Genomic DNA, 24,857 nt, shown 5'->3' with positions numbered 1-24,857 from the left:
GTATTTTGAGAACGGTTCCATCCTGACTGGTTTTCCGCAAAAGGAAACCTGGAGTTTGCTGTTAGCCAGTCGGTTATGGAGATGGAAAGCAGTGACTGCAGCCTTCGTTGGGTTTGGGCAGAGGCGCCAGTAGATGAAGTATTGCTCCATTACTTTTAAGTCCTGGGACAGGGTACTGCTGAGGTCTTCAACGTTGAATGCTTGGGTAGCAAAGGCAATATCATCTGCATGGGCAAACTTTCTGGAGGTGGTACAAGGCATGTCACTCACATATATGTTGAAGAAGATTGGAGCTAAGACATTCCCTTGGGGAAGACCATCATTCAGAGTCCTGATGGAGCTTGTTTGCTCCCTGAGTAAAACCCTATATCTTTGATTGCTAAGCATAGCAGAAAGGACATACATTGTGGCTTGGCACTGGAAAAAGTCTGGCAGCTTTCAGTAGAAGACTATATCGCCATACCGTATCCATGCCAAATATATGAGACAATGCAGGACTGTCAGATGAAACAAATACTGCTACTGAGCTTGGGGTAAATGCTGTCATTTAGCAAGGCCACTCTGGGTACTCGCGACGCCACAGCAATGGCACTGCTTTTCTCAGTGAGGCATTTCCCAAGAACCAGTTTCCTCCTCCCCATGGATGCCAGCCTATGGTTATCACCTCCGCCACGGAAGGTGGATGGAGGTTATGTTTTTACCCGTCTGTCTGTTGGGTGGTCGCTAGACTACCGTTATTCTCAGGTTTTCCATCTGTCTGTCTGTATGTATGTAATGGACAGCTCTGGAGGCCAGAGGAATCAACCGATTTTGATGAAACTTGACTGGTAGGTTCATACCAGGATCTAGTTTTACGCTTTTGAGCACCGTTGCTGTGGACGCCACCGTTGCCTATTAACGGGACTTTGAAATTTTTGAAAAAAAATCCGAAAAATATTTATATATATATATATTTTTGAAAATCAAAATTCGGCTTCTGCGCTTTTATGCGCACTATAATCAACCTCTTTTTTTAAAAAAAATTCAGCCCGATCGGTCAAAAACTATGACTGGTATGCAATTATGTAGCGACCACCCATGTTGCCTACCGGCTTGTCTGTTTGTTTGTTGGTAAACAAAATATCTCAAAACGTTGTGGACGGATTCGGAACGAAACTTAGTAGGCCGGTTGGGTATGCAACATGGAAGAATTGATTCAAATTTGGTGAAGATCCGAATCCGGATCTGGATCCAAGAATTTTTAAAGTGATTCTTCACCATTGAGTGATGGGGCTAAAACGACATATAGCAGGAGATCTCAAAAAGTTGAGGACGGATTCGGACAAAACTTCGTGGTGAGTTGGTGTTAGGTGACAAGAACAAGCCGATTAAATTTTAGTTCAGGTCCAAATCCAGATCCGGCCTATCAGAGGGATACAAAGCATAAACTAATTAATCAGCCTGGTGGAGGTATGCTCTCTACCAAGTTCCCTTCTAGTTGTCCATGCTCTTGTCCTTTTAAATGCTGAACCTCAAGCAAAGCAGCAGCACGTACAAATTTTTTAAAGTCTTTGGCACGACTCAACCGGGATTTGAAACGCCAACCTCCCAGACTCGGAGCAGACACTCTAAGCATAACACCACCGAGTCTTGTTAACACTTCTCCAAATTATGAATGCAGACATTTAACATACATGTAACACGTATGGCAATAAATGAGATAAAACTGCTGTGCTTGAGAGTCAACCCCGGGGACGAAGGACATGAAGATCCAAAACGACCAACGTTCTCACCTTCCATACGAGCATTATGCTCGTGTTGTTAGTCTTTTCTGTTCGTATGAAATTTCTCCACAATGACGGTGCCTTGGATGGTGCTGGAAATACAGAACAAAGCATATCTGTCATCAATCACTCAATATTTCCTTTGACGCGTATTTCAATTTCATTTAAAGCCTCACTTCTACTTGCTCATAATACTGTATACCAAAGAACAAATTCCAAAATCCAAACAGATGAGGTCCAACCCAGAAGAAAGCCAAACACTTTGCTGACGAGGTGATATTCTCTCTTGACATTGACAAAGATTTGAGGTCTTCTTCAACTGGCAGGGAGTGCAAACAATTTTTTGTGGAAGAAAGTTTTGGTAAGAACCTCATCTTCATCTTTTTTTCCCTACTATCGATCCATACATTCAGCTTCGTCATACTTTGCTCAAATTACACCCCCTCACCCTCCCTCGCCCGTCAAAGTGTGCACGTACATAGATAGATGCCCCCCCTGACCTACATTTGCACAATTTTTTAACAAATAAATACACAATTTAAAAATAAACGTTGGCATTTAGTCCACCAGCCTTTCCTGGTTGTGTATTAGAAACATATTTTAACTGGGGACGAATTCACCATCATTAGCCAATCAGGGAAACGATTCAAGGCCTATCATTGTTCAGTGTGACAATGAAGTATCTCCTATTGGTCAATGCAACTAAATAAAGTCTGCAAATTGGCCAATGTGACAATAAAAGCTGTAAAATGTATACCAGCCTTCCATCCATCCATCCAACTATCCATCCATCCATTAGGACCATACTCTGTGCAGAGTGTTGGTGCTGCCTAAGAAGTCTACTTGGCTATTGGGCACAATCGTGGACGGGTCACCACTCCGACACAGGATACCAGCAAGCTGGCACTCATTTTTCCAACCTCAGAAAGATGGCATGCAGAGTCAACCCCACCTGGTATTAATTCAATAGCTGAGCGGGATTTGAATTCAGGATCCGAGGATCCCAAGCCCACCACTCTAACCATTAAGCCAACACCAGGCATATACCTGTATCTCTGTGATAATTGCTCTACTTCTGGAAATTTGATTTTCCTCTAAGTTTCCAGAAGACCAATGGTGTAACTTTAACCAGACTCAGTGGTGTAATGGTTCGACCATCCATTCTGAGTCTGTGAGGTCTGCGGTTCGAACCCTGGCCGAGTCATACCAAAGACTTTAAAAATGGCATGTGCTGCTTCCTTGCTTGACGCTCAGAATTTAAAGGAGAGCACAAGGAAAAACAACCGCAGGTTGGCAACCACTGTGCGGGCTAGATGGGCCTAATGGCCTCCACCTGTGTTGAGGTTTCTTGTAAGGAAACTCATATTTATATTAATATTCATCAAACACAAAAGTGCTTTGGCACGTGAAGTTCCGTGGAGATAATGGAAGCCAAAAGAGCAATAAATTGGGAAATACATTAGTAAATATTTTCTGGCATCAACAATGGTGGAAAAGCATTGCGTGTAGTCTTGGAACACATCCTCTGGTCTAACATATATGTCAGAGCATGTTGTTGTTGTATGATGTGTGCTTCTTCTGAGTTTCTTTTCAGCCTCAGGCAATTATGTGAGTTTAGACTTTGTTGACTTACCACCTTCCTTGGTCTGTGTGGGTTTCACGTTACTCCACGAACTCCACTGCCCATCTGTATTATGACGACATCTCACACTGACATCATACGGAGTGTAAGGAATCAGTGCTTCCACTGTTGTTCCCATGCTGAGCTGTGGTTTCAGTGGAAATGCCTGCAATCTAACCTGCAAATGATGAAGAAAAAGAACAACAAGAAGAAGTACTAAATTATAATATGCAGGCAAATCAGTTTCACATAAAAAGCACAAGTTTAATTTATATCATCACATTTGTTTTTTTCAGTACTTTTGCCTGGTAGAGCATGCAAAGCAAACTCAGGATGTTTTAAACAAGTTTTGACAAAATTAGATCCAAAACAAACTTGGCGGTGTCATGGTTAGAGCGTGCACTCCAAGTTTGGGAAGTCGGCGGTTTGAACCTTGACAGAATAATACAAAAGGATTAAAAAAAGAAAAGTACATGTTACTTCCTTACTTGATGCTCAGCATTGAAAAACGGATAGAGCATGGACAAACAATCACAGGGTGGCAAACATTGTGCAAGATTGATGGGCCTAATATGGCCTCTTGCACTGAAGTTCCTGACAAGGGAACAATAATTAAACGAGCCATCGTGGGTATTTACAAATACAAGAGTGGAGAATGTGGAGAAACAGTGGAGAAAATGGAAACACTTACTACCGTCTTGCTTTGCCATTTGTTCGTCTCCTGAGCGCACACCTCACACCGCAACTCCAGCTCCGCATGCTCTACCCTCCAGGTCACATTGATGAATACCACGCCCGGTGAGATCGTCACATTCTGTGGAGGGGACGGTTGGACTGGGTAGACAATGGGGCAAGGAATCAGTGCTTTAATATTTATGTACTGTTGAAGTGCAGAGAAAGTTGGGATAAGATGCTATACATGTGTACTTGTATATGGCTACGTGCAGGAGAGAGGACCCATGCCCCCCTCCCCCCGGGTTCCTCACCAGTGATGTATAAGTGTTATAAAGGAAAAACAGTAATTCATTTCTCCTGTTCACCTTGCCTTGACATGAACATATGACCACAACCGAAGAGACAATACTGGATGGAGTGGGGGCAGTGGGGTTTCAGGGTGGAGGAAGGAAACATATTTTCCCAACTAAGTAAATCAGTTTATGACATAACTACAAAAAAGGATATTTGGATAGTTGTTCAGCTTAATTGCACTCTCTTTTAGATGTCACCATTCTCAAACACAGGCCATTGTTTGTCAGCACCCACAAAAACATTTGTGTGTTGAAATAAATAAAGGTTTACCGACAAAGCATACATCTGGTTCCTTAACACACCAAAATATGTTTTAGCAGAAATAAGCAATCATCATTAATGTACATTCAATGTTTGAACTCAGATGTTATAAGAACTAATCCAACCTTGCACTCCTACATCATTCCAAGTCTGCACTTCTTCAGGGAGAGGAAAAAAAAATGTAAACAGTCAAAGTAAACCAGACTTTTAAAATGGTACCTGCTGCTTCCTTGCATTTTAAAATGCTATTCAGCATTTAAAAGAATAGAGCACAGACAACCATATGTTGGCAACCATTGCGCAGGCTTGATGGGCCTAATGACCTCTTGCATGGGCGTTCATTGTAATGGAACTCGTATTAAATTTGTATAACAACTAATTTTTTCTCCACATAACACAAACGAAAAGGAAAGTGGGCAAGGAAATAAGAATCAGTTTTATATCTTGTACCAAATATGGAGCCAAGTACATCACTGATTGTTTTCTTCCCATTTCATATTAAAGGTTTACCTCCAGCACCGAAGGTGTGTTTTTTATGTTATGGTTTATGTTTATGTTTAATGTTATGGTTTATGTTTAATGTTATAGTTTATGTTTAATGTTATAGTTTATGTTTATGTTATGGTTTATGTTTATGTTTAATGTTATAGTTTATGTTTAATGTTATAGTTTATGTTTATGTTTAATGTTATAGTTTATGTTTATGGTTTATGTCTAATGTTATAGTTTATGCTTATGTTATGGTTTATGTTTATGTTTAATGTTATAGTTTATGTTTAATGTTATAGTTTATGTTTATGTTTAATGTTATAGTTTATGTTTATGGTTTATGTCTAATGTTATAGTTTATGCTTATGTTATGGTTTATGTTTATGTTTAATGTTATAGTTTATGTTTAATGTTATAGTTTATGTTTATGTTATGGTTTATGTTTATGTTTAATGCTATAGTTTATGTTTAATGTTATAGTTTATGTTTAATGTTATAGTTTATGTTTAATGTTATAGTTTATGTTTAATGTTATAGTTTATGTTTATGTTTATGTTATGGTTTATGTTTATGTGTAATGTGATGGTTTAAGTTTAATGTTATAGTTTATGTTTAATGTTATAGTTTATGTTTAATGTTATAGTTTATGTTTATGTTTATGGTTTATGTTTAATGTTATAGTTTATGTTTATGGTTTATGTTTAATGTTATAGTTTATGTTTATGGTTTATGTTTAATGTTATAGTTTATGTTTATGTTTATGGTTTATGTTTAATGTCATGGTTTATGTTTAATGTTATAGTTTATGTTTATGGTTTATGTTTAATGTTATGGTTTAACCCCTGCCTGTCTGTTTGTTTGTTTCTTGCAAAATCGAAGATTTCTCAAGTATATTGGTTCGTCGATCTTGTTATTCTGTCGGTTTGTTGCCTATAGGTCACAATCCTAAACCGATCTTCACGAAACTTCACCGCATGGGAGAGTTTGTCATAAGGAAGGAGTCTATTGTTTGAGGTCAAAAGGTCAAAAGGTCAACAATTTAGATGATTTTTTTTTCTAAAATCCTCAGTTTTCATCCGATTGATTTGAAATTTGAAGAGGATTTATATTTCAGGTCACTGATTTCAACCAACCAATTATTTTTGAAGTCAACATCGACCAAAAGGTCAACAACTTAGGTGAGATTTCTAAATTCCTCAATTTACATCCGATTGATTTTAAATTTGAAGAGGAATTATATTCCATGTCACTGACTTCAACCAGTGAATAATTTTTGAGGTCAACATCGAACAAAAGGTCAACATAGTTCCAACAACGAAGGAGGTATTTCTAAAATCCTCAATTTTCATCTCATTGACATAAATTTGAAGAGGATTTTCATTTCAAGTCACCGAATTCAACCACCAATTATTTTTGAGGTCAACATAGGCCAAAAGGTCAACATTGGCTGAATTTCTAAAATTGTCAATTTTCATCCGATTGACTTGAAATTTGAAGAGGAGTTGCATATTTGGTCATTGAATTCAACCACCAACTATTTTCAGGTTAAATTTGTTTTATGGATTTTGCATGTATCGTGCTCTGCACATCTTCTTGTTCATCTGTTTATCTGTCTGTGTGCAGGATATCTTAAAAAGTTGTGGATGGATCCAGATGAAATTTTGGTGGGCAGGTTGGGTATGGGACAAGGATGAACTGGTTAGGCTTTGGTGAAGATACAGATCTGACGACTGGAATTTTTAAAGTGATTCTTCACCATTGAGAAATATGGCTAAACTAAGAAACAGCATATCACGGCATCTCAGAATGTTGTGGACTGATTCGGATGAAACTTGGTTGATAGGTTGTGTGTGTGTGTGTGTGTGTGTGTGTGTGTGTGTGTGTGTGTGTGTGTGTGTGTGTGTGTGTGTGTGTGTGTGTGTGTGTGTGTGTGTGTGTGTGACCACGACGAATTGGTTTTATTTTGTTGAAGATCCGAATCTGTATCTGGATAAAAGAATCATTTAATTTTTCAAGTGGTTCTTCACCATTGAGAGATCAGGCCAAAAACTATAGATAGCATCATATTTCAAAAAGCATTGGGCCAAAAATGCTCTCGTGCATCAGGCATTATGTTTACGTAGTGGAGGTATGCACTCTAATGAATGCTTTTCTAGTTAACTCTACGTTTGCACACCGGGGTATTTGCAGACCCAATATTTTTAATAAACCATCTCATCTGCAAATGACAACACTGATGTTATTGAAGTTGACAGTACTTTCCTGAAAATGCCGATAGAGTGTGCACCTAAATTAGCTCAGATCTACCGCAGTGAGCTGGAGAGCAACAAATGTCCAAAGAGGCTGGAAAGTGAGGATTCTGATTCCCAGTGTAAATCTGCAAAGTGAGGATTCTGATCCCCAGTGTAAATCTGCAAAGTGAGGATTCCGATCCCCAGTGTAAATCTGCAAAGTGAGGATTCCGATCCCCAGTGTAAATCTGCAAAGTGAGGATTCCGATCCCCAGTGTAAATCTGCAAAGTGAGGATTCCGATCCCCAGTGTAAATCTGCAAAGTGAGGATTCTGACCTCCAGTGTAAATCTGCAAAGTGAGGATTCTGATCCCCAGTGTAAATCTGCAAAGTGAGGATTCCGATCCCCAGTGTAAATCTGCAAAGTGAGGATTCCGATCCCCAGTGTAAATCTGCAAAGTGAGGATTCTGATCCCCAGTGTAAATCTGCGAAGTGAGGATTCCGATCCCCAGTGTAAATCTGCAAAGTGAGGATTCTGACCTCCAGTGTAAATCTGCAAAGTGAGGATTCTGATGAAAAACCACCACCACAACAGACCCAACAGAAGTAGATGAGACATGATAGTTGCCTTGACAAGGACAAGGCAACTTGGAGGGAGAAAGAAGATCCTAGTTTGAGAGTGCGCACTTGTGCACATAATGGACATCACCGTTGCCTAGCATTATGTTGCCTAACATTATGTGCACAAGTGCGCACTCTCAAACTAGGATCTTCTTTCTCCCTCCAAGTTGCCTTGTCCTTGTCAAGGCATCTATCACGTCTCATCCACTTCTGTGGGGTCTGTTGTAGTGGTGGTTTTTCTAAACCAAAAGGGCTGAAAGGTCCAGCCCTAAATCATTTAGGCTAAATGCACAAACACGTCTGGAATTTTGGTCTCTCTATCAGGTCAGAAACATCAGATGTATTTGTGATAAACACAAACATGTGCATCAGTGATGAAAGAATTAAATACGCTGAGCAGGCCAGGGAAAAAGACAGACATTGCTGAAATGAAAGCTTTTCTGGGGCTGGTTTTGTTGGAAGATGTTTTTCACAGCAACAGAATGAATTTGGAGGATCTTTGGCAGACAGATGGGACAGGTGTGGAAGTTTTCAGAGCAACAATGTCATTGCAGTGTTTCAGGTTTCTCCTTGTTTGCCTCAGATTTGATGACGAAACGACTCACCTTAAACGCAGATTATTTATAAACTGGCCTCTATTAGAGATCTATGTGGAGAAAAAAGTATTCTTTAAATTAACAAGCCGGTAGGCGGACATGGGTCGTCGCCTAACAAAAAGAACTTTTACCTATCGATGGGCCCGTTCGATAGGTAATGACCTGAGGATTAAGCACAAGGAAATTCATGATTCGAGCTTCAAGGGTTAATGCTGCAGATTGTTTTTTGGTTAAAATACCCCCACATTTAGAGGTTTTTCGGCCGATGCTAGGCAACGGAGGGGTCCATAGCAACGGTTCTTTCTCACACATAACTAGGACATACCATGAACCTACCATACCAGTTTCATGTATATCTGACGTATAGTCTCTGAGATATAACGAACTTCGTTTTTTTTTTAATTATTTTTGACCAGGGTTCATTCAAAGTCTATCTTCTCCGACAGTTTTCATAGGATCCGACTGGAAATTTTTGACAATATGGCTGAATGTACTGCCCACAGTCGCTCTTGGCCTGATTTTTGATTTTCGAAAAAATAATTTTTTTAATGATTTTTCAAAAATTTCAAAGTCCCGTTGCTCGGCAACTGGGTTGTCCATAGCAACGGTTCTCATTTGCACACAACTAGGTCATGGTATGAACATACCCACCAAGTTTCATCGAAATCGCTCTTGTATTAACGGAGCACTGGACCGAACAGACAGACAGACAGACATATCGATGGAAAAACTGATAATAAGGGTAGAACAAAAAAAAAAAAATATATATATATATATATGTATTTTTTCGACTGGATCGACTACCCAATAAAGAAAAATCAGTTAATAATTTTGGATATTTTTCATTGGCCTTTTCTTAATGCTATAAAAAAGATGAATATCGGATCAATACCCTATGTATTCATTGACTAGATTGTTGAATTACATGTACACATAAATTAACAAATGAATGTAAAAATATAATAAAATTTCTATGAATTTATTTGGGATCCAGCCAGACCCCAGTGCACCCGTGGTGTTTAAATATTGTGCGCACTAATGCAGGGTCATTGTAATTTGGCCTTTGTCTTCCCCTACAAAATGGAAAGGCATCAAAAGTTATTTTAACTTCGTGTTTTGAACCCAATACAAGCCTTGCCCATGTACATTACTACACTGGCATAAAATGGCTGGCAGGATGCTCTCGGGATGAGTACAGTCGCCTCTACGCTGTCTAGCCTGAGTTTGAATCCCAACGCAGCTACAAACTATCATCCTGGTGTTTCACAGGCAGAGTGATTCATCAATGCGTGTGCCGTCCCTCGAATTAACGTTAAACCGGGTGTCCCATCTGCCGGCATTAGTTTGTGGACATTAAAGATGCCACGGTGTCCTTCATGAAGAGGAGGCAAGCCATCGCCAACACCCTGAATAAATTACAAATTCCTGCACTAACCTACAGAAGGCACTGCATCAGTGGCACAGCCATGCCCTCAGCCAATTATGCGAACCCACAGTGTTGTGTTGCATATGAAAGAAGACCGGCATTAAAAAAAAATGCATTAATATGGACAAACCTTGGTTGGTGAACATTTACTACCAATGTCAGTTGCACTTGCATGCTTGTTTATCACTCAAGGAGATTCTAAACGAAGGCATGGATACGAACTCACAAGCCGACAATGGTGTGAGTTTGAGAGGAGCTGAAGAGCGATGTCCAAGTGCGTTAAAGACCTCCACCCACAAGGTGTACGTCTGGTTGCGTTTCAGTAACCCCAACGAAGCATAACTGCCAGCAGCTTTCACTGACCCACTCTTTCCATTTGACCTATAAAGGAACCAGGGATACATCACAACCCATTAGACGACGACGTATAACGCTGCCTTCTTTCGATCAACATTTAGCAATATTTGTCCTCAATAAGTGACTTTCGAAATGATGAATGAATGATAAAGAGGCCGTGTGCACCTGCGCTGTATGTATGTTTACACTGACTCAGTTCGGCTCGCTGGGCACTTTTAACCTGCCGTTGCTCACGCAACGTCTGTGATTCAAATGTCTTTTCAACAGAATTTTCAGCATTTTGACGATAGAGTGGAATTTTTTGGATGGTTGACCATAATTGTTCAGTTCCTGAATGAAATCAGACTCACAGAAAATATAGGAATACGATAAATATCCCTGGATGAGAGGAGTCCCATCATTTCCTGGTAATATAATTGGCTAGCTCGCGGTGGCCACGGATTTACCACACACACACACACACACACACACACACACACACACACACACACACACACACACACACACACACACACACACACACACACACACACACACACACACACACACACACACACACACACACACACACACACACACACTTCTCCTTTCACCAGCAGATGCAAAAATGGAGTACAATTTCTCCTGTGCCCCCAGAATCAAACAAAAAATATATATATACTTATATATATATAACGGCACTCACAGCCCATACAACTCACACTCCCACCTTCCCCCCTCTCCCCCAAGCATGATTAATAATAAATATCATTATTTCAAACTTTCCCTGTGCATCAACAAGGCCCAGATATGACCTTTAACACATTACAAAGTTTGAAGTACGAAGGTTTGGGTAGAACGCACACATGTTCGAACCTTCGGCCTTTCACGGGGCCCGACATCGTCAGTAATTTTTGCAAAGTAACTTTGTGGACGAGTTCATCGGGAAGTTCTCCAAGTTTTTCGTTGTGCAAAGGCACACCCATTTCTCACAGCTATGCATATACGTACTTTTGGCTTGTTTAAAAGTATTTTTTTCGTCGTTTTGTTCTACAATCCTTATCTGGGAGGCATGAAATACCGTTCCAGGCTGCCCCGATTTACGTCGTCACCATGGGGGTTTCTGTGCATGCTCACCGAGCAATCTGGGGGCGGATTACGTCATTTTGAAAGTGCCGTATTGATGTGCTTCAAAGTTCTAACTCTAAATCTCTTATGAATGCACCAATTGGCGAGGTTGGAAGCGGTGAGTGCTGATACTGATAGGATCAAGCTGAAGGTTACAAGAAATCTCATCCCATTCTGTGCAACACACAATTATCCTGTGCAACTGCAACAGGAAAAGTTTGCTGAAATTATTTACAATCAATCCACCTTTTTTTCTTGATTAAAAAAATAACATCTATATCCATGCAAGGCTTCCAACGAGAAATACTTCATTGTTGGTTCGCGGGCGCCAGCAGTGACCACTATTTTCGTTGTGTCTGTGTGTCTGTCTGTTTGTGACTCTCTCCAGAGCATCGCTCCGTGATGTTAAATGCGATCTTGATGAAGCTTGGACACAAGCTACATATCATGGTCTAGTTGTGTGTTTTTGTATGAGGGGCGTCCCATGCCCATTGTGGGCAGAGCCACGCCCACTTGAACTTTTTATTTATTAATTTTTCTCGATTTTTTTTTCTCGCAATTTCATTTCCTCGAAGCTGTGCGTAATGTCCATAAGTACAACATATAAAAAAAATCCGATTTGATTTAGTCAATTTTGACGGAAGACATAGGTTTATACGGTAGGGCTTCCTCAATAATGCCCGCGAACCATCGTCGCCTCCCGGCTTGTTAAACAATCAGCAGTTAAGAAAAATTGCAAAACATTCCCAGATAACCAACTCCATTGTTTTCTACTTTATGGTTCGAAAATGCAATTGCAGGACTGAATCATTTTTTCTTGGGGTTCACAATACTCAACCTTATTAACGAACCACTTTAAAACTTCAAACTACGAGAACAATCATGGAACATAAGAGCGTTCCGACAACAACTACAACCTACAAAATCCTTACACGTTGAAATGCAGTCGGTATGTGCTCTCGTTTTTAAACTGCAGGTTAGTGTCCTCGCCACGATCCCAAGTGCAATGAAGATTGATCAGATCACTTGTTTTACAGCTCAGGGTCTTGGGTGTTTCCGGACGTTCTGCAGAGGCAATGGCATACATCGAGTTGTCGTGGGAAAGTGGAGCATATAAATCGTGGCCTCGTTCACAATTATCACTCATATTGTAATCACAAGTACAAGCAACTTTCATCGTAAGTTTAAGACAAAATGCGATGGCAAAAGTATGACAAACGAGGAGTGTTTAAAAAAATGTCGACAAATTAAATATGCAAAAATAGATCAAGAATTAAATATGCCAACATTTAATTATTTTTCAATGCTGAATTAACAGATCGGATCAAGTGCCATACTCGATTCAGAACGTGGTTCTGTCGAAACAGTTTTCTTTGGCTCGGGTTACAATCCTGGATGGGTCACCACTCGGACAAGGAAGTCAGGCCAGGAATTTGGAATTTGTTCAAGGTGCCGGCGATAGCTCGCCGACTCTTCGCGAAGGACACAGTGAGATCTTTAACTTCCACCAACTGAGGTCGGTAAATGGGATGCCCGGTTTAACATCCATCTGAGGAACAGCACACACATTGATGAATCACCTGAACTGTGAAACACCAGGATGATGGTGTATAGCTGAGTCAGGATTCCAACCCAGGCGAGAGTGCTTTGAGATGAGTGTGGGTACCTCCAGGTCATCCGAGCACCCCATTTATTACATACAGCGTCAATAATAATACATAATCAATACAGAAATAATAGGGTACCCTTTAGTAGCAAGATAATAATAATAATAATAATAATTTCATAAAATAGCCCGTGGGGGACTGATGATTATTTCCCCAACAGATGGGTGGAAATGAGGGATTGCGGGGAGGGGCCATGGCCCCCCTTCCTGAAGTGGTATGATCATGGACAACACAATTTAGGTTAAAAACATGGTCCTTACGCTTCATGAAGAATTTGGTCTGCATCTAGCAATCGGTTTCTGAGAAGATTTTTCAATAAATTACCAGAATTTGAGGTGAACCCCTAACCCCCCCCCCTTTCAGCCTCTTTTGGGGGGGCAGATCCAGATGGAGAACACAACCCCATGAGACTTTACTGTCCTGATGCATTGTACCAAATTTGGTCATATCGCTCAGGTAGTTGTGGAGAATAAGATGTTTTATTGGAGATGAGGGCTTCTGGGAGGAGGCCTGTGGCCCCCTTTCAGGGGCGATACGGCCATGAGGAGCACGACTTAAGGTTAGGACATGGTCCCAATGTGGCGAGTTTGATCTGGATCTGTCTGGTGGTTTCTGAGAAGAAAACTTTTGAATACATTCCAATATTTGGGGTAAAACCCCCTTTCACCGAGACCCACTCGATGAGTTTATTTCGGAGAAATAACCGCAAAAATAATAATAATGGAGATCTGGAATCCAGACAGTAATGGAGACCAAGTTACTGATGACATGCTGTAACTATTTAATTTTGTATTCTCAGTGCAATGCATGAAGTGAATCATATTATTTATTTGCAAATTCCATCAATCAATCCATTTGTGTATTTTCATTGCTAGGTAACAAAACAAATCAAATCTGGAGTTTTAAGAAGACACAAGGCAATACTGGCTCGCATATCGACGATTTGCTAAGGAGTGTGATGTAATAGTGGATTGCACTGACAACTCACCTCCAACATACAATATTGTTCCGCACCACATCGAAGACGAATGACAAATGAGGTTGTCACCATTTATCCTGGAAGGCTTCAGGTTGGTCAGTCTGATTGTGGAGCTTGTTAAATTACGGTAAATGATGACCTCGTTTGACAGCACGGTATTGTTATAATTCCATTGGATGTTGCCGGCAATAGCATCAGTGCTGTAGTGACAGGTTGCCATCAGGTTTCCTCCAACTTCAGCAATTATGTCATTGGGTGTCAGCTGACAATTCTTGGACCCAGCCACTGGGAAGAAAGGAAGGCATCAAGTCAATTGTCTTGTTAATTAGAACACAAATACAGTGACATCATATCATATCATCATAATAATATAATGGGCGTAAGCCTGGAACTTCTAACACACTTTTCTCTGAACATATTCTGTTCATACTTCCGAAATCTTCACATTATGTGTTCCATGTATTTACGCAGGTGATAGCGGATTCAAAAAAATTACCCCCGTGTGGGGGTGACGGTCATCTCTATAATGTTTTTTTACTATCATAATCAATGAACCGTTGCCAGATATCTCCTAAAATGACGACTTTCACAACTTTCGTGACCTTGACCCTGACCTCGAATCTGGGAAGAAAAAAATATGTCGTTGGGTATCACTCATCGACCTCTACCCACGTACCAAATTTCATCAAGATCGGAAGTAAAAGGTTTTCTTTGTACCGGGAGGTGTTTTTGACCATCTTCCAGGTTACGTGGCGGCCAAACGGGACGGAAATTCAAAAATCTGTCAGGTAAGATACAAGATAATATTTTTTACTATCATAATCAATAAACAATTGCCGAATATCTTGTAGAATGGCAGACTAGATGGGTTTTGAAAATGGCGATTTTTATAACTTACGTGACCTCGTGACCTTGAACCCGGACAAGAGTTATATCGTTGTGCAACACTCATCGACCTCTACCCACATACTAAGTTTCATCAAGATCGGAAAGAAAAATTGTTGACGGACGGACGGACATTTGGTCCGGCTTTATTAGGTCATCTCGGTAGAGATGACCTAAAAATCGAATATAGATAGAATTTTCAAAGAGTGAATCGATGACGTCACAATCAGCAGCGTTTGGCGGCAAACCAACGGGCGGGTCCCAGACGTGCTTTATTTAACCAAGTCCATGACTTCAAGACGTTTTTTCAACTCAGCATTTATGACTTACTAGCATAACCCACGCTCTGCGCAACATGTTGGGGTGGGTGTGTTTGAGAAAGGAACTGATGCAGAGTATCAGTAGTAATTTTACTTTAATACAGTAAGTGGAATACGATTTCACTGTTTCAGAACCATTTTATTCACTTTTTTTTTGTACCATGCACCTCATATGGTCTTTGAGATAATGTAAGCCGAATATCACGTTACTCGAGCGCAGAACAAAGTTGAAGATAGCGCGACACGAAACCACAAACTCGGAAATAACATATAAGATATCCTGCCATGTCGTGCATCTGTTGATGGGGGTAATATAGAAACGATGAATATGTCAAATTGTTCATGTTACTCATCCGGCACTATGTGTCAAGGCCAACAATCTAGAGCGACCGGTCTCAAACACTACCATGGGCACCCAAGACACACCACCAATATGAACTGGGATGTTGAATGCGGCACAAAACATCCAAAGAAACTACCGTAACCGAGTATTGTGATCCGTCCTGTCCTCCATACTCGTCTAGGATGGGTATCTCCTAATATGCACAATGAGTTGTCCATCAAGGAAATTGGAAAAGCAAAAATGGAAAGTGAGAACACGGGAGAGAGGGAGAGAGAGAGAGATGGAAAAGCTGATGCCCATGTGAGGGATGACAAGTGGAAGTTACAATTGATACACTTCTTCTTTTGGTCAACATCCTTGGTTGATATGACCTTTCCAGTTTCTCTCTCTTGTCACAAAATAGCAGGAAGTTGGTTCACACAGTTTTGTTATACTTTCACTGTTTTTATTTCTTTCCAAACATTAAAATATTGCTCGGCCATTGACATTGGGACAGATATCTAAAGTACAATGGTGCCTTGTCTATAATGTTATGACGATTTGCGTCCATCTACTTATTAAGTCCACAAACCCAACACATATTTTTACTCCCAATCAAAACCTGCCTTTCCCACACCACACTCCTGAATGCACCATATTCCTACGAGTACATTTGATTACTAGCACCATGTACGAGTACCGTACCTCTGATATCACAGGCCATTGTTGTCATCGTAAGGCCACCACTGTACTGATTAAATGCATGTACGTGGAGGTAAGTCTTGATGAAACAGCAATGAAACTAGAACGGCATTCAGCAGTGCGCATACCTCCGTCAGGCTGAATAGTTTATGTTTTGTATCCCACTGATAGGCCGGATCTGGATCTGGACGTGAACCAAAATTGAAGTGGCTTATTCTTGTCACCGACCCAACACATCCACTAAGTTTTGTTAAAATCCGTCCATAACTTGTTAAACTACAGTCATGCGACGCATCTTTTTGACCCCATCTCTCAATGGTGAAGAATCACTTTAACAATCAAAAAATTCTCGTATCTGCATCCGGATCTTCACCAAAATCAAATAAATTCGTTCTTGTCACATATCCCACCCGTACACCAACTTTCATCTGAAACCGTTCATAACTTTTTGAGATGTCCTGCTCACAGACAAAACAGACAGACAGACAGACATGGGTGAAAACACAATCTCTGCACACCTTTGGTGGCAGAAGAAACTAGAAGGACACTCTGTAGAGCACATACCTCCGCCACGTAATGCTTGATCCATGAGAACATATCGGGCCCAATACATTTTTGAAATATCATGCTATACAGAACTATATCATTTTGGTCCCATCTCTCAATGGTGAAGAATGACTTTAAAAACTCTACTAGTCGGATCCGGATCCGGATCTTCACAAAAATCTAATCAGTTCGTCCTTGTCACACACCCAACCAAGTTTCATCCGGATCCGTCCACAACTTTTTGAGAAATCCTTCACACAGACAGACAAACAAACAGACAGACAGACAGAAAGGGGTGAAAACATAACCTCCTTCACCTGCAGTGGCGGAGGTAGTAAATACAGTCCTCAATGATACAAGTTAAACTGAGGGATACTGACTGTACACAGACAGCCTCTTGTATAATAGACAAACATTTCTATCTATCATGAGCCTCGAAGATTCTGCACTTAATCACACTCGCACCCTCTCTGTTGTGCTTTGCCTAAAGGAAGGATCAATGCTGTCAAAGCAGCCCCATCATGGAAAGGGCTACACTGGGTGGTTTGCCTTTGCCTTCCTAATAGTAGTCAGGGAGGGAATTTTTAATTTCTCCAGGCTAGTGAGTCAACTCACCTACCCGTAATGAAAGATACCTTGGGATCGTTAACGTCCATTAAATCCAGCAAACGGGACACCAAGGTGCCCACCTGAAGGACAGTGTGCTTGGTGATCCAATGCCCTACCTGCGAAGTATCAATCTGACAGTTTATAGTTGGGACAAGAATAGACAGACACCAGAAGAGCAACCTTAGAGGTACGTATACCACCTTTACACTAGCTGTTGGATCGTCCGAAGTGCAAGCCCCCGTTTTGAAAGCCATCACAATTATCACGACAAATCCACAGAAACATTTCTTTAAAACTTACCATGAAGTGACAAAGTGGCGATGGCAATTAAATTCAACAAGTTCCAGTACATCTCACAAGCAGCTTGAGAAAAAGTTTTCCTCCTCTCCCAGCGAACGTACAGTGCACATTGTTGATTTCGCATGAAAGCAAAAGCCAATGTTCCAAGGAAATTACAAATTCTCAACTTCCTGCCACAACAGTCATCCCACCTTCCGGAATCCAACTGGAATCCAAAGTTGATATTTCGCGGAACCCTGTCATGTGTCATTTCCACTGTTCTTCCCATCATCTGGAAAGACCTTTTATCGCACAAACTGAATCCTTAATAAAATAAACGTTCTCTCCTCCTGACACAGCAGTTTGTGTGTGTGTGTGTGTGTGTGTGTGTGTGTGTGTGTGTGTGTGTGTGTGTGTGTGTGTGTGTGTGTGTGTGTGTGTGTGTGTGTATATGTACAGATATGATATTCCTCAGAAATTCCAGAAATTTTCCACGCACTATTGGGAACGAATTCCACTACAACAGCACGTGGAACCGGGTCATCTAAATATATATATACAGTAGTTCTGCAAAACCGCATACCTCTAAGGTCTAATGCAATGGCACCCAACATACAGTGATCCACAGGCAGTTATTAACCTCCGCCATCTTCGAAGATGGATGTAGGTTACTGTTTTCACCCCTTTCTGTTTGTTTGTTTGTGAACAGTATTACGGAAAAACTCCTTGACGGATTTTGACGAAACTTTGTGGAGGGGTTAGGTATGGTCCAAGGATCATACCATTAAATTTTGGACATGGTCCCCCCTCCCCCAAAACAAATATGGTTGAGAAAATCTTTTCTGCATTTCTACATGTTTTAAGTGATTTCCAACCCCCCCCCCAAAAAATTGTTCCCCCCCCCAAAAAGATTTTTTTTTTTGCATTTCTACATGTTTTAAGTGATTTTCAACCCCCTCCCCAAAAATTGTTACCCCCCCAAAAAAATTGTTAGAGAAAATTTTTTTTTTTGCATTTCTACATGTTTTAAGTGATTTCCAACCCCCCAAAAAAATTGTTCCCCCCCCCCAAAAAAAGAATTTTTTTCATTTCTATATGTTTTAAGTGATTTCCAACCCCCCAAAATTGTTCCCCCTCCCCAAAAAAGATTTTTTTTTTGCATTTCTACATGTTTTAAGTGATTTCCATCCCCCAAAAAAAAATTGTTCGAGAAAAAAAAAATTTTGCAACTTTTTTTTTCAACAAAAGTTCGATTTCTTTTTTTGCATTTCTACATGTTTTAAGTGATTTCCAACCCCCCCCCCCCCCAAAAAAAAATGTTGGAGAAAAGAACTATAACTCTATCAGCACTGTTGATGTCATATTTAATGAATAAGATATAAGGTTCACTTGAGTGACCCAGCAGTATTGGCGGCAGAGGTTTTGCACTCCCCCGAGTGCTCCCCCTCTAGTTTAATTAATCTTCGTGTAATTAGTCCTCCCCTCATGTCTGGTGGGTTAACAGGACAAAGTGCATTGCGTGGGTCTCGTCGTTAGGTCTAATAAATGCCTCTGATTCATATTCTGATTCCTACTCTAACCCTGTCCTTTCAGCCATAGTACAAAACAAGCATGCAAGCACACATGCCATTCAATAGGCAATTGATAATCACCACACCACGATGCCTCCCGTGGCTCAGATCCACCACATCTCCTCTTATCTGCACATTACACAACCCGCGCACAGGATTTGCGCACAATTATTTCATTCAAATCTGCGAGCCAATTCGCAAACGGCACCTCATCGTACTTCGCACCTCGCTCACCAAATCTCACCACTTTGACCAGAAATTCCTCAGGCACACGGGAAAAATATTCCCACACCCCCTTGTACTTCTGCATCACTACAATTGGCCACTCTATTTTGAGAAGCAACACATGGCACGGATTGTCCTCGGTGCCACGAGATGCTCGACCACGCAACAGACACTATATATGTATATATTAATTACCCACAAATAAATTTTTAAAAATCACAATTGTGAAGGAAGAAGGGGGGGGAGTGGTGAGGCAGGTCAAGGGGAGGAGTTGGGATGGAGAGTAGTGGAAGGGACAGAGCAAAGGACAGAGGAAATTGATATTTTTCCATCCTCTTTCCTTTCATCCAACACCCTTCTTTATTTTCTGTCTTTCGCCAATCAGGTCAGGTAGGTCAGGTATGGGAGCATACGCCGGAGCATCACTTCGCAATGTCCATTTTCCATCGGTACTCCAGGGGCCTCCGTCTGGCCATCCCCCAGGCAGATGCCTGGCCCATCCCAATCTCCTTGAGATGCCGATCAACCTGCTGCAACCACGAGGAACGTGGTCGGCCCATTGGCCTCCTCCACTCACAAGACTCCCTCACTGAGAGAATCTGGTGAGCAGGATCAGCGTCAGGAAAACAAGTCACATGTCTATACAGCCGCAACTGAGAATTACAGACGATGCAGGTAACAAATCTCATTTGAGTCTCTCTCAGCAACCGCTCGTTGGACACAAAGTCTGACCAGCGATAGCAAATGATTCTTTGAAGAATCCTTGTAACAAAGGAATTAAGTCTCCATCTCAGATCCCTGGTCAGAGTCCAAGTCTCACATCAAAAGAGCAAGACTACATGTACCAAGGACCTGAAGACTTGGACTTTCGTCCTCCCACACCGGTACCGGCAGCACCACACCCCATGATCCAGTGAATCCATGACTCCCCAGGCACGACCCAGACGTTTATTGACCTCTTTCTCACAGCCAGCAGAGACATGAATATCACTGCCAAGGAAAGTAAATCTCTCCATGACCTCAACATCCTCACCACAAACAGGTACAGACAAGGTTGCAGCATCCAAGATGTCATTGAAAGCCTGGATCATAGTTTTGACCCAGGAAACCCGTAATCCCAGCAGCTCCGACTCCTGGGTTCAGCACCTCAAGGAACCACGAAAGGACATCCAGATCTCCGCAATGATTACTGTATCCTCTGCGAAATCAAAGTCAGAGATCTTGTTATTCCCAAACGATGCACCACAGTTTGATCTCTCCGACATCCACCCCAGAATGCAGTCCATACAAGCGCTGAAAATTGGGGGCCAATACACACCCCTAACAAACTCTAGTAACAACTGGAAATAAGTCAGAGATGGTACCACATCTCACAGCACTCTCGGTGTCAGAGTATAGTGCAGAAATCAGATTGATCAGTTTTGGTGGCACCCCAAGAAGACCAAGAATCCTTCAGAGGGCATCCTGATTCACTGAATCGAACGCTTTGCAGAGATCAACACAGGCTGCAAGCAGCCCCTGCCGAAACTCTCGTATCTGTTCGGTGAGGACCCGAAGAGCAAGGATATGCTCAATCGTTGACCACTTTGGCGTAAAGCCTGACTGCTCTGGGTGCTGGTGCTCAAGCAGATTGTGACCAGCGATATGTATGCAACCCAATGAGGAATTATCCGAGCAAAGACCTTGCCTGGCACTGAGAACAGCGTCACCCCTTCGGTAGTTGTTGCAGTCCTCATGATCACCCTTCCCTTTCCAGAGAGTGACAACAAGGCCCCTCTTCCAGTCAATTGGGATGATGCATGTGTTCCATGCAGAGCACAGAACTGTATGCAACGACACGAGCAAAGCATTTCCATCAGCTTTGCAAAGTTCAGCATGGATGCCACAGATCCCTGGAGCTTTACCCCATTTCAACCGGTTCACCGCAGCCCGTGTTTCCACAAACTAAGGTGGATCACAGTTGATTGGAGGGTCCGCAACAGGGATTGTAACACTCCTGACATCCAACTTAACAGCTGGTGAATCAGCCTAATACAGCTGTTTAAAGTAACTGGGCCAGTGGGCGTTCACTTCAGACTCCTCTGTCAAGAGCCCACCACCCTCTGCTCGAACTGCGGTACAGCGAGGGCCGGGCATGGAGCGACACATTGCACGAATTCTGTAAGCAGGACGAGAATCACTTCACCACAGGTGATTCTGTACCCCCCTCACAGATTCCTCGCCCATACACCTCCTTGTCCACCCACCGCACACATACAGTTTTATGCCTCAACTCCCTGAACAGCTCAACTTTGCCACTAAGCCTGGCCCTGTGACTCAGGTCAATGGTATCCAGTTTCTCGTGAGAAAAAATTATTCTTCACCCTTCGGTGAGTTCCAAGTCATCCAACTGCCACATCGAGGATGGTGGTCTTGAAGGCACTGGACAACTCTTCAGGACCCCCCAAAGCACCCAGACCCCCAAAATCCCCACTCAGCCTGTTCGCAAACTCCTCAGTTACCCTCTCATCCTTGAGCTTGCCAACATCCAGCCTCAGCTGCGATGGTACCATTCTTCTGGATTTAAGCTGAAACTTCGGAGTTGCTACAACAAGCCGGTGGTCAGTATTGAGGAACTGAGCACTCCGATAGATCCTGCAGTTCTGGATCAACCTCCAGCGACCATCAACGAGCACATGGTCAATCTCTGAAATATTTTGTCCAAGAACTGCTGAACGGAAGTGGTTTGAAAGTGGCAAAAAGGCGATTTGTGTTTTACATTGTTCAAATTTATAATTCAATTGAAATAAAATTAAGATTTTAAAGGATGTACAAATTTTTTTTCGGAAGTTTACCGCAGTTGATGCAGCGTTTCCTTATTTTTTTTTACACCACTTAATCCTAACACATTACATTAGGTCTTTGTCTCTGTTGTTTGTGTTCTTTGAGATGTCCTTAAAAATAGTAAGTTTACTGTTTGGAGCGATTAGTCCGTCCCACGCTACATGGGAGACGGGGTGATGCAATCACTTGTGTGTCTTTGTGTGCGTTTGTCTGTGTGTCTGTCTGGGCTGTAACTGTTTTACTATCGGAGCTTTTGTCATCAAATTTTCAACAACGCTTTATTACGAGAGTATGGAGAAGACAAATAAAAAATTGGGTCAAAAGGTCAAAGGTCAGCAACACATAAAATCGTCAATTTTCATCCAATTAACCTGAATTTTTGAGAATTTGCATATTGGGTCACTGAATTCGTTCAATCAGAAGCTCGAAGCCAATTGTTTTTCTTTCGATCAAAAGGTCAAAGGTCAAGGTTGCAAAAAAATCAATTTTCATCCGATTGACTTGAAATTTGGGCAGGGTTTGCATATTGGGTCACTGAAGCCTCTAACTTTCAAGGTCAAAAGGTCAAGATCACCGAACGTGGTTACTTTTCTTTGTACGATTTTTTTTAAGCTGTTTTCATCATGTTTAGCAAATGGAAGAAGATGTCGGAATACAAAGCAGGTGTGGACAGCCCTTGAATTTTCATATGCTTTCTCGTTTTCAACTTTCTCTGACTGCCAGGCAGGTAGACCGGACAGATATTATTTCACTCCTCTCTTGCGCATGTGCAATTGGGACGACTTCAGAGCCAAATTGCTGCTGAACTACAGGTTTGTTTTCGGATCCATGTTCAAAATACTGTATAACATTGAATTTCAATTAAGTTGTTCCTCGATCATAGACAGACACCTGTAGACTGACCGACAGACAGACAAGACAAAGAACCAATTGCTTACATCAGTACTTGTTAAGGCTCACCCAACACACACAGAGCACTTGCTCTCTATCTGTACATGCAGTGATGGATTAACACACGGACACACAGGGCCCATGGCCAGAGGTCCCGAGCTCAACGTGGGCTCCGGGCAGAGGTGGCGTGAGGCCCATGAAACCCATGCAACTGCATGGAGCCCCCAATGGACGAGTTGTGGTTCACAATCTTTCAGGACCTCCCACCCATCCCCGATGGTGGGGGTCTCACTTTGTTGACAAAACATTAACTTGTGAGAGGTGACAAACACAGCATTAAGGGAATGCTTCATGTCAAGAAAAGAAAGCACCATCACATTAAATGAATCAATTTAAAAAAATGTTTTCCCCCCTGATGTTTAACGAGACAGGACGATTACAAAATTAGGGGTTGAGGTTATTCGAGAAAATGAGTGGAATAATAACTACGTTTAATATTTTCAAAAGCAACAATAAAAACCATAAAATATGTATAATTCATAATGTTAATACATATCAATATTGTTCAACAAATCCATGCAACAATTTATTGTATGATCACAAAACAACCCTGATATTAGTAAATGGACTAACCCATGTGCACTGCAGAACGTTGTGGTTTTATAAAATTTTAATCTGAAGTGTGTCAGAGCACCTGTCCCAAGGAAGAAACGAAATGACCACAGCGACATTGAAAAGAGGAAAATAGCTCAACAACATCACACCATTTTAAAGCCTTTTTCCCTGAGCAGGGGTCAGCTTTTTGCAGGCTCCAATCGTGGTACGCTTTCTTGTGGCAATGTTTTCATGGCCAGATGCCCTTCCTGACACCAACCCTTTCATCGCCTTCGACCCTGCAGGGATAATTACCAGGATACTGGTGCTCATTTTGCCGACCTCGGGAGGATGACAGACTGAGTCAACCCCCCTGATGTTAATTCAGTGGCAGCGGGGCTCGAACTCAGGACCCTGAGGATCTCAAGCAGGAAAATAGCTCAACAACATCACACCATTTTAAAGCCTTTTTCCCTGAGCAGGGGTCAGCTTTTTGCAGGCTCCAATCGTGGTACCCTTTCTTGTGGCAATGTTTTTATGGCCAGATGCCCTTCCTGACACCAACCCTTTCATCGCCTTCGACCCTGCAGGGATAATTACCAGGATACTGGTGCTCATTTTGCCGACCTCGGGATGATAACAGACTGAGTCAACCCCCCTGATGTTAATTCAGTGGCAGCGGGGCTAGAACTCCCCTGAGGATCTCAAGCAGGAAAATAGCTCAACAAAAGGTGAAAAGGGTTGAAAAATCACAAGAAATTAACTTTTTTTGTTACATAAACGGCAAAACTAAAAAAGGGGGGTCCTTTGGTCTTGCAAATCTTGGGTGTGTTCCAATACCACTCAGTATGTCAAGAGCTCACCAAGTGGCTTAAGCACTCAAGCAAGCATCCAGGAAACGGCTGATATGGAACGGCTGGCTTGGCAAGCATTAGCAAGCTG

The 24,857-nt window shown here is 41.7% G+C and overlaps 1 protein-coding gene across 1 annotated transcript in view; it reads right to left on the bottom strand.

The window, feature by feature from the left end:
• The window catches only part of LOC147013013 (leukemia inhibitory factor receptor-like), a 55,998-nt gene extending 37,916 nt beyond the window's left edge, over positions 1-18,082 (bottom strand). The window contains 8 exon segments of the mRNA XM_085854448.1: positions 1,773-1,855; positions 3,397-3,562; positions 4,076-4,218; positions 10,265-10,419; positions 12,435-12,567; positions 14,158-14,433; positions 17,833-17,899; positions 17,901-18,082. Of these exon segments, the coding sequence (XP_085710574.1) occupies positions 1,773-1,855; positions 3,397-3,562; positions 4,076-4,218; positions 10,265-10,419; positions 12,435-12,567; positions 14,158-14,433; positions 17,833-17,899; positions 17,901-17,942 (1,065 nt within the window). The 5' untranslated portion in view covers positions 17,943-18,082.
• Between the last annotated feature and the right edge of the window lie 6,775 nt (positions 18,083-24,857).

The sequence above is a fragment of the Eptatretus burgeri genome, chromosome 14 (assembly GCF_056783735.1).
Source record: "Eptatretus burgeri isolate ZD-2024b chromosome 14, Ebu_testis_v1, whole genome shotgun sequence".
NCBI classification, from domain to species: domain Eukaryota; kingdom Metazoa; phylum Chordata; class Myxini; order Myxiniformes; family Myxinidae; genus Eptatretus; species Eptatretus burgeri.
The sequence above is the reverse complement of the archived record's forward strand: the minus strand, read 5'-3'. Positions and strand labels throughout refer to the sequence as shown.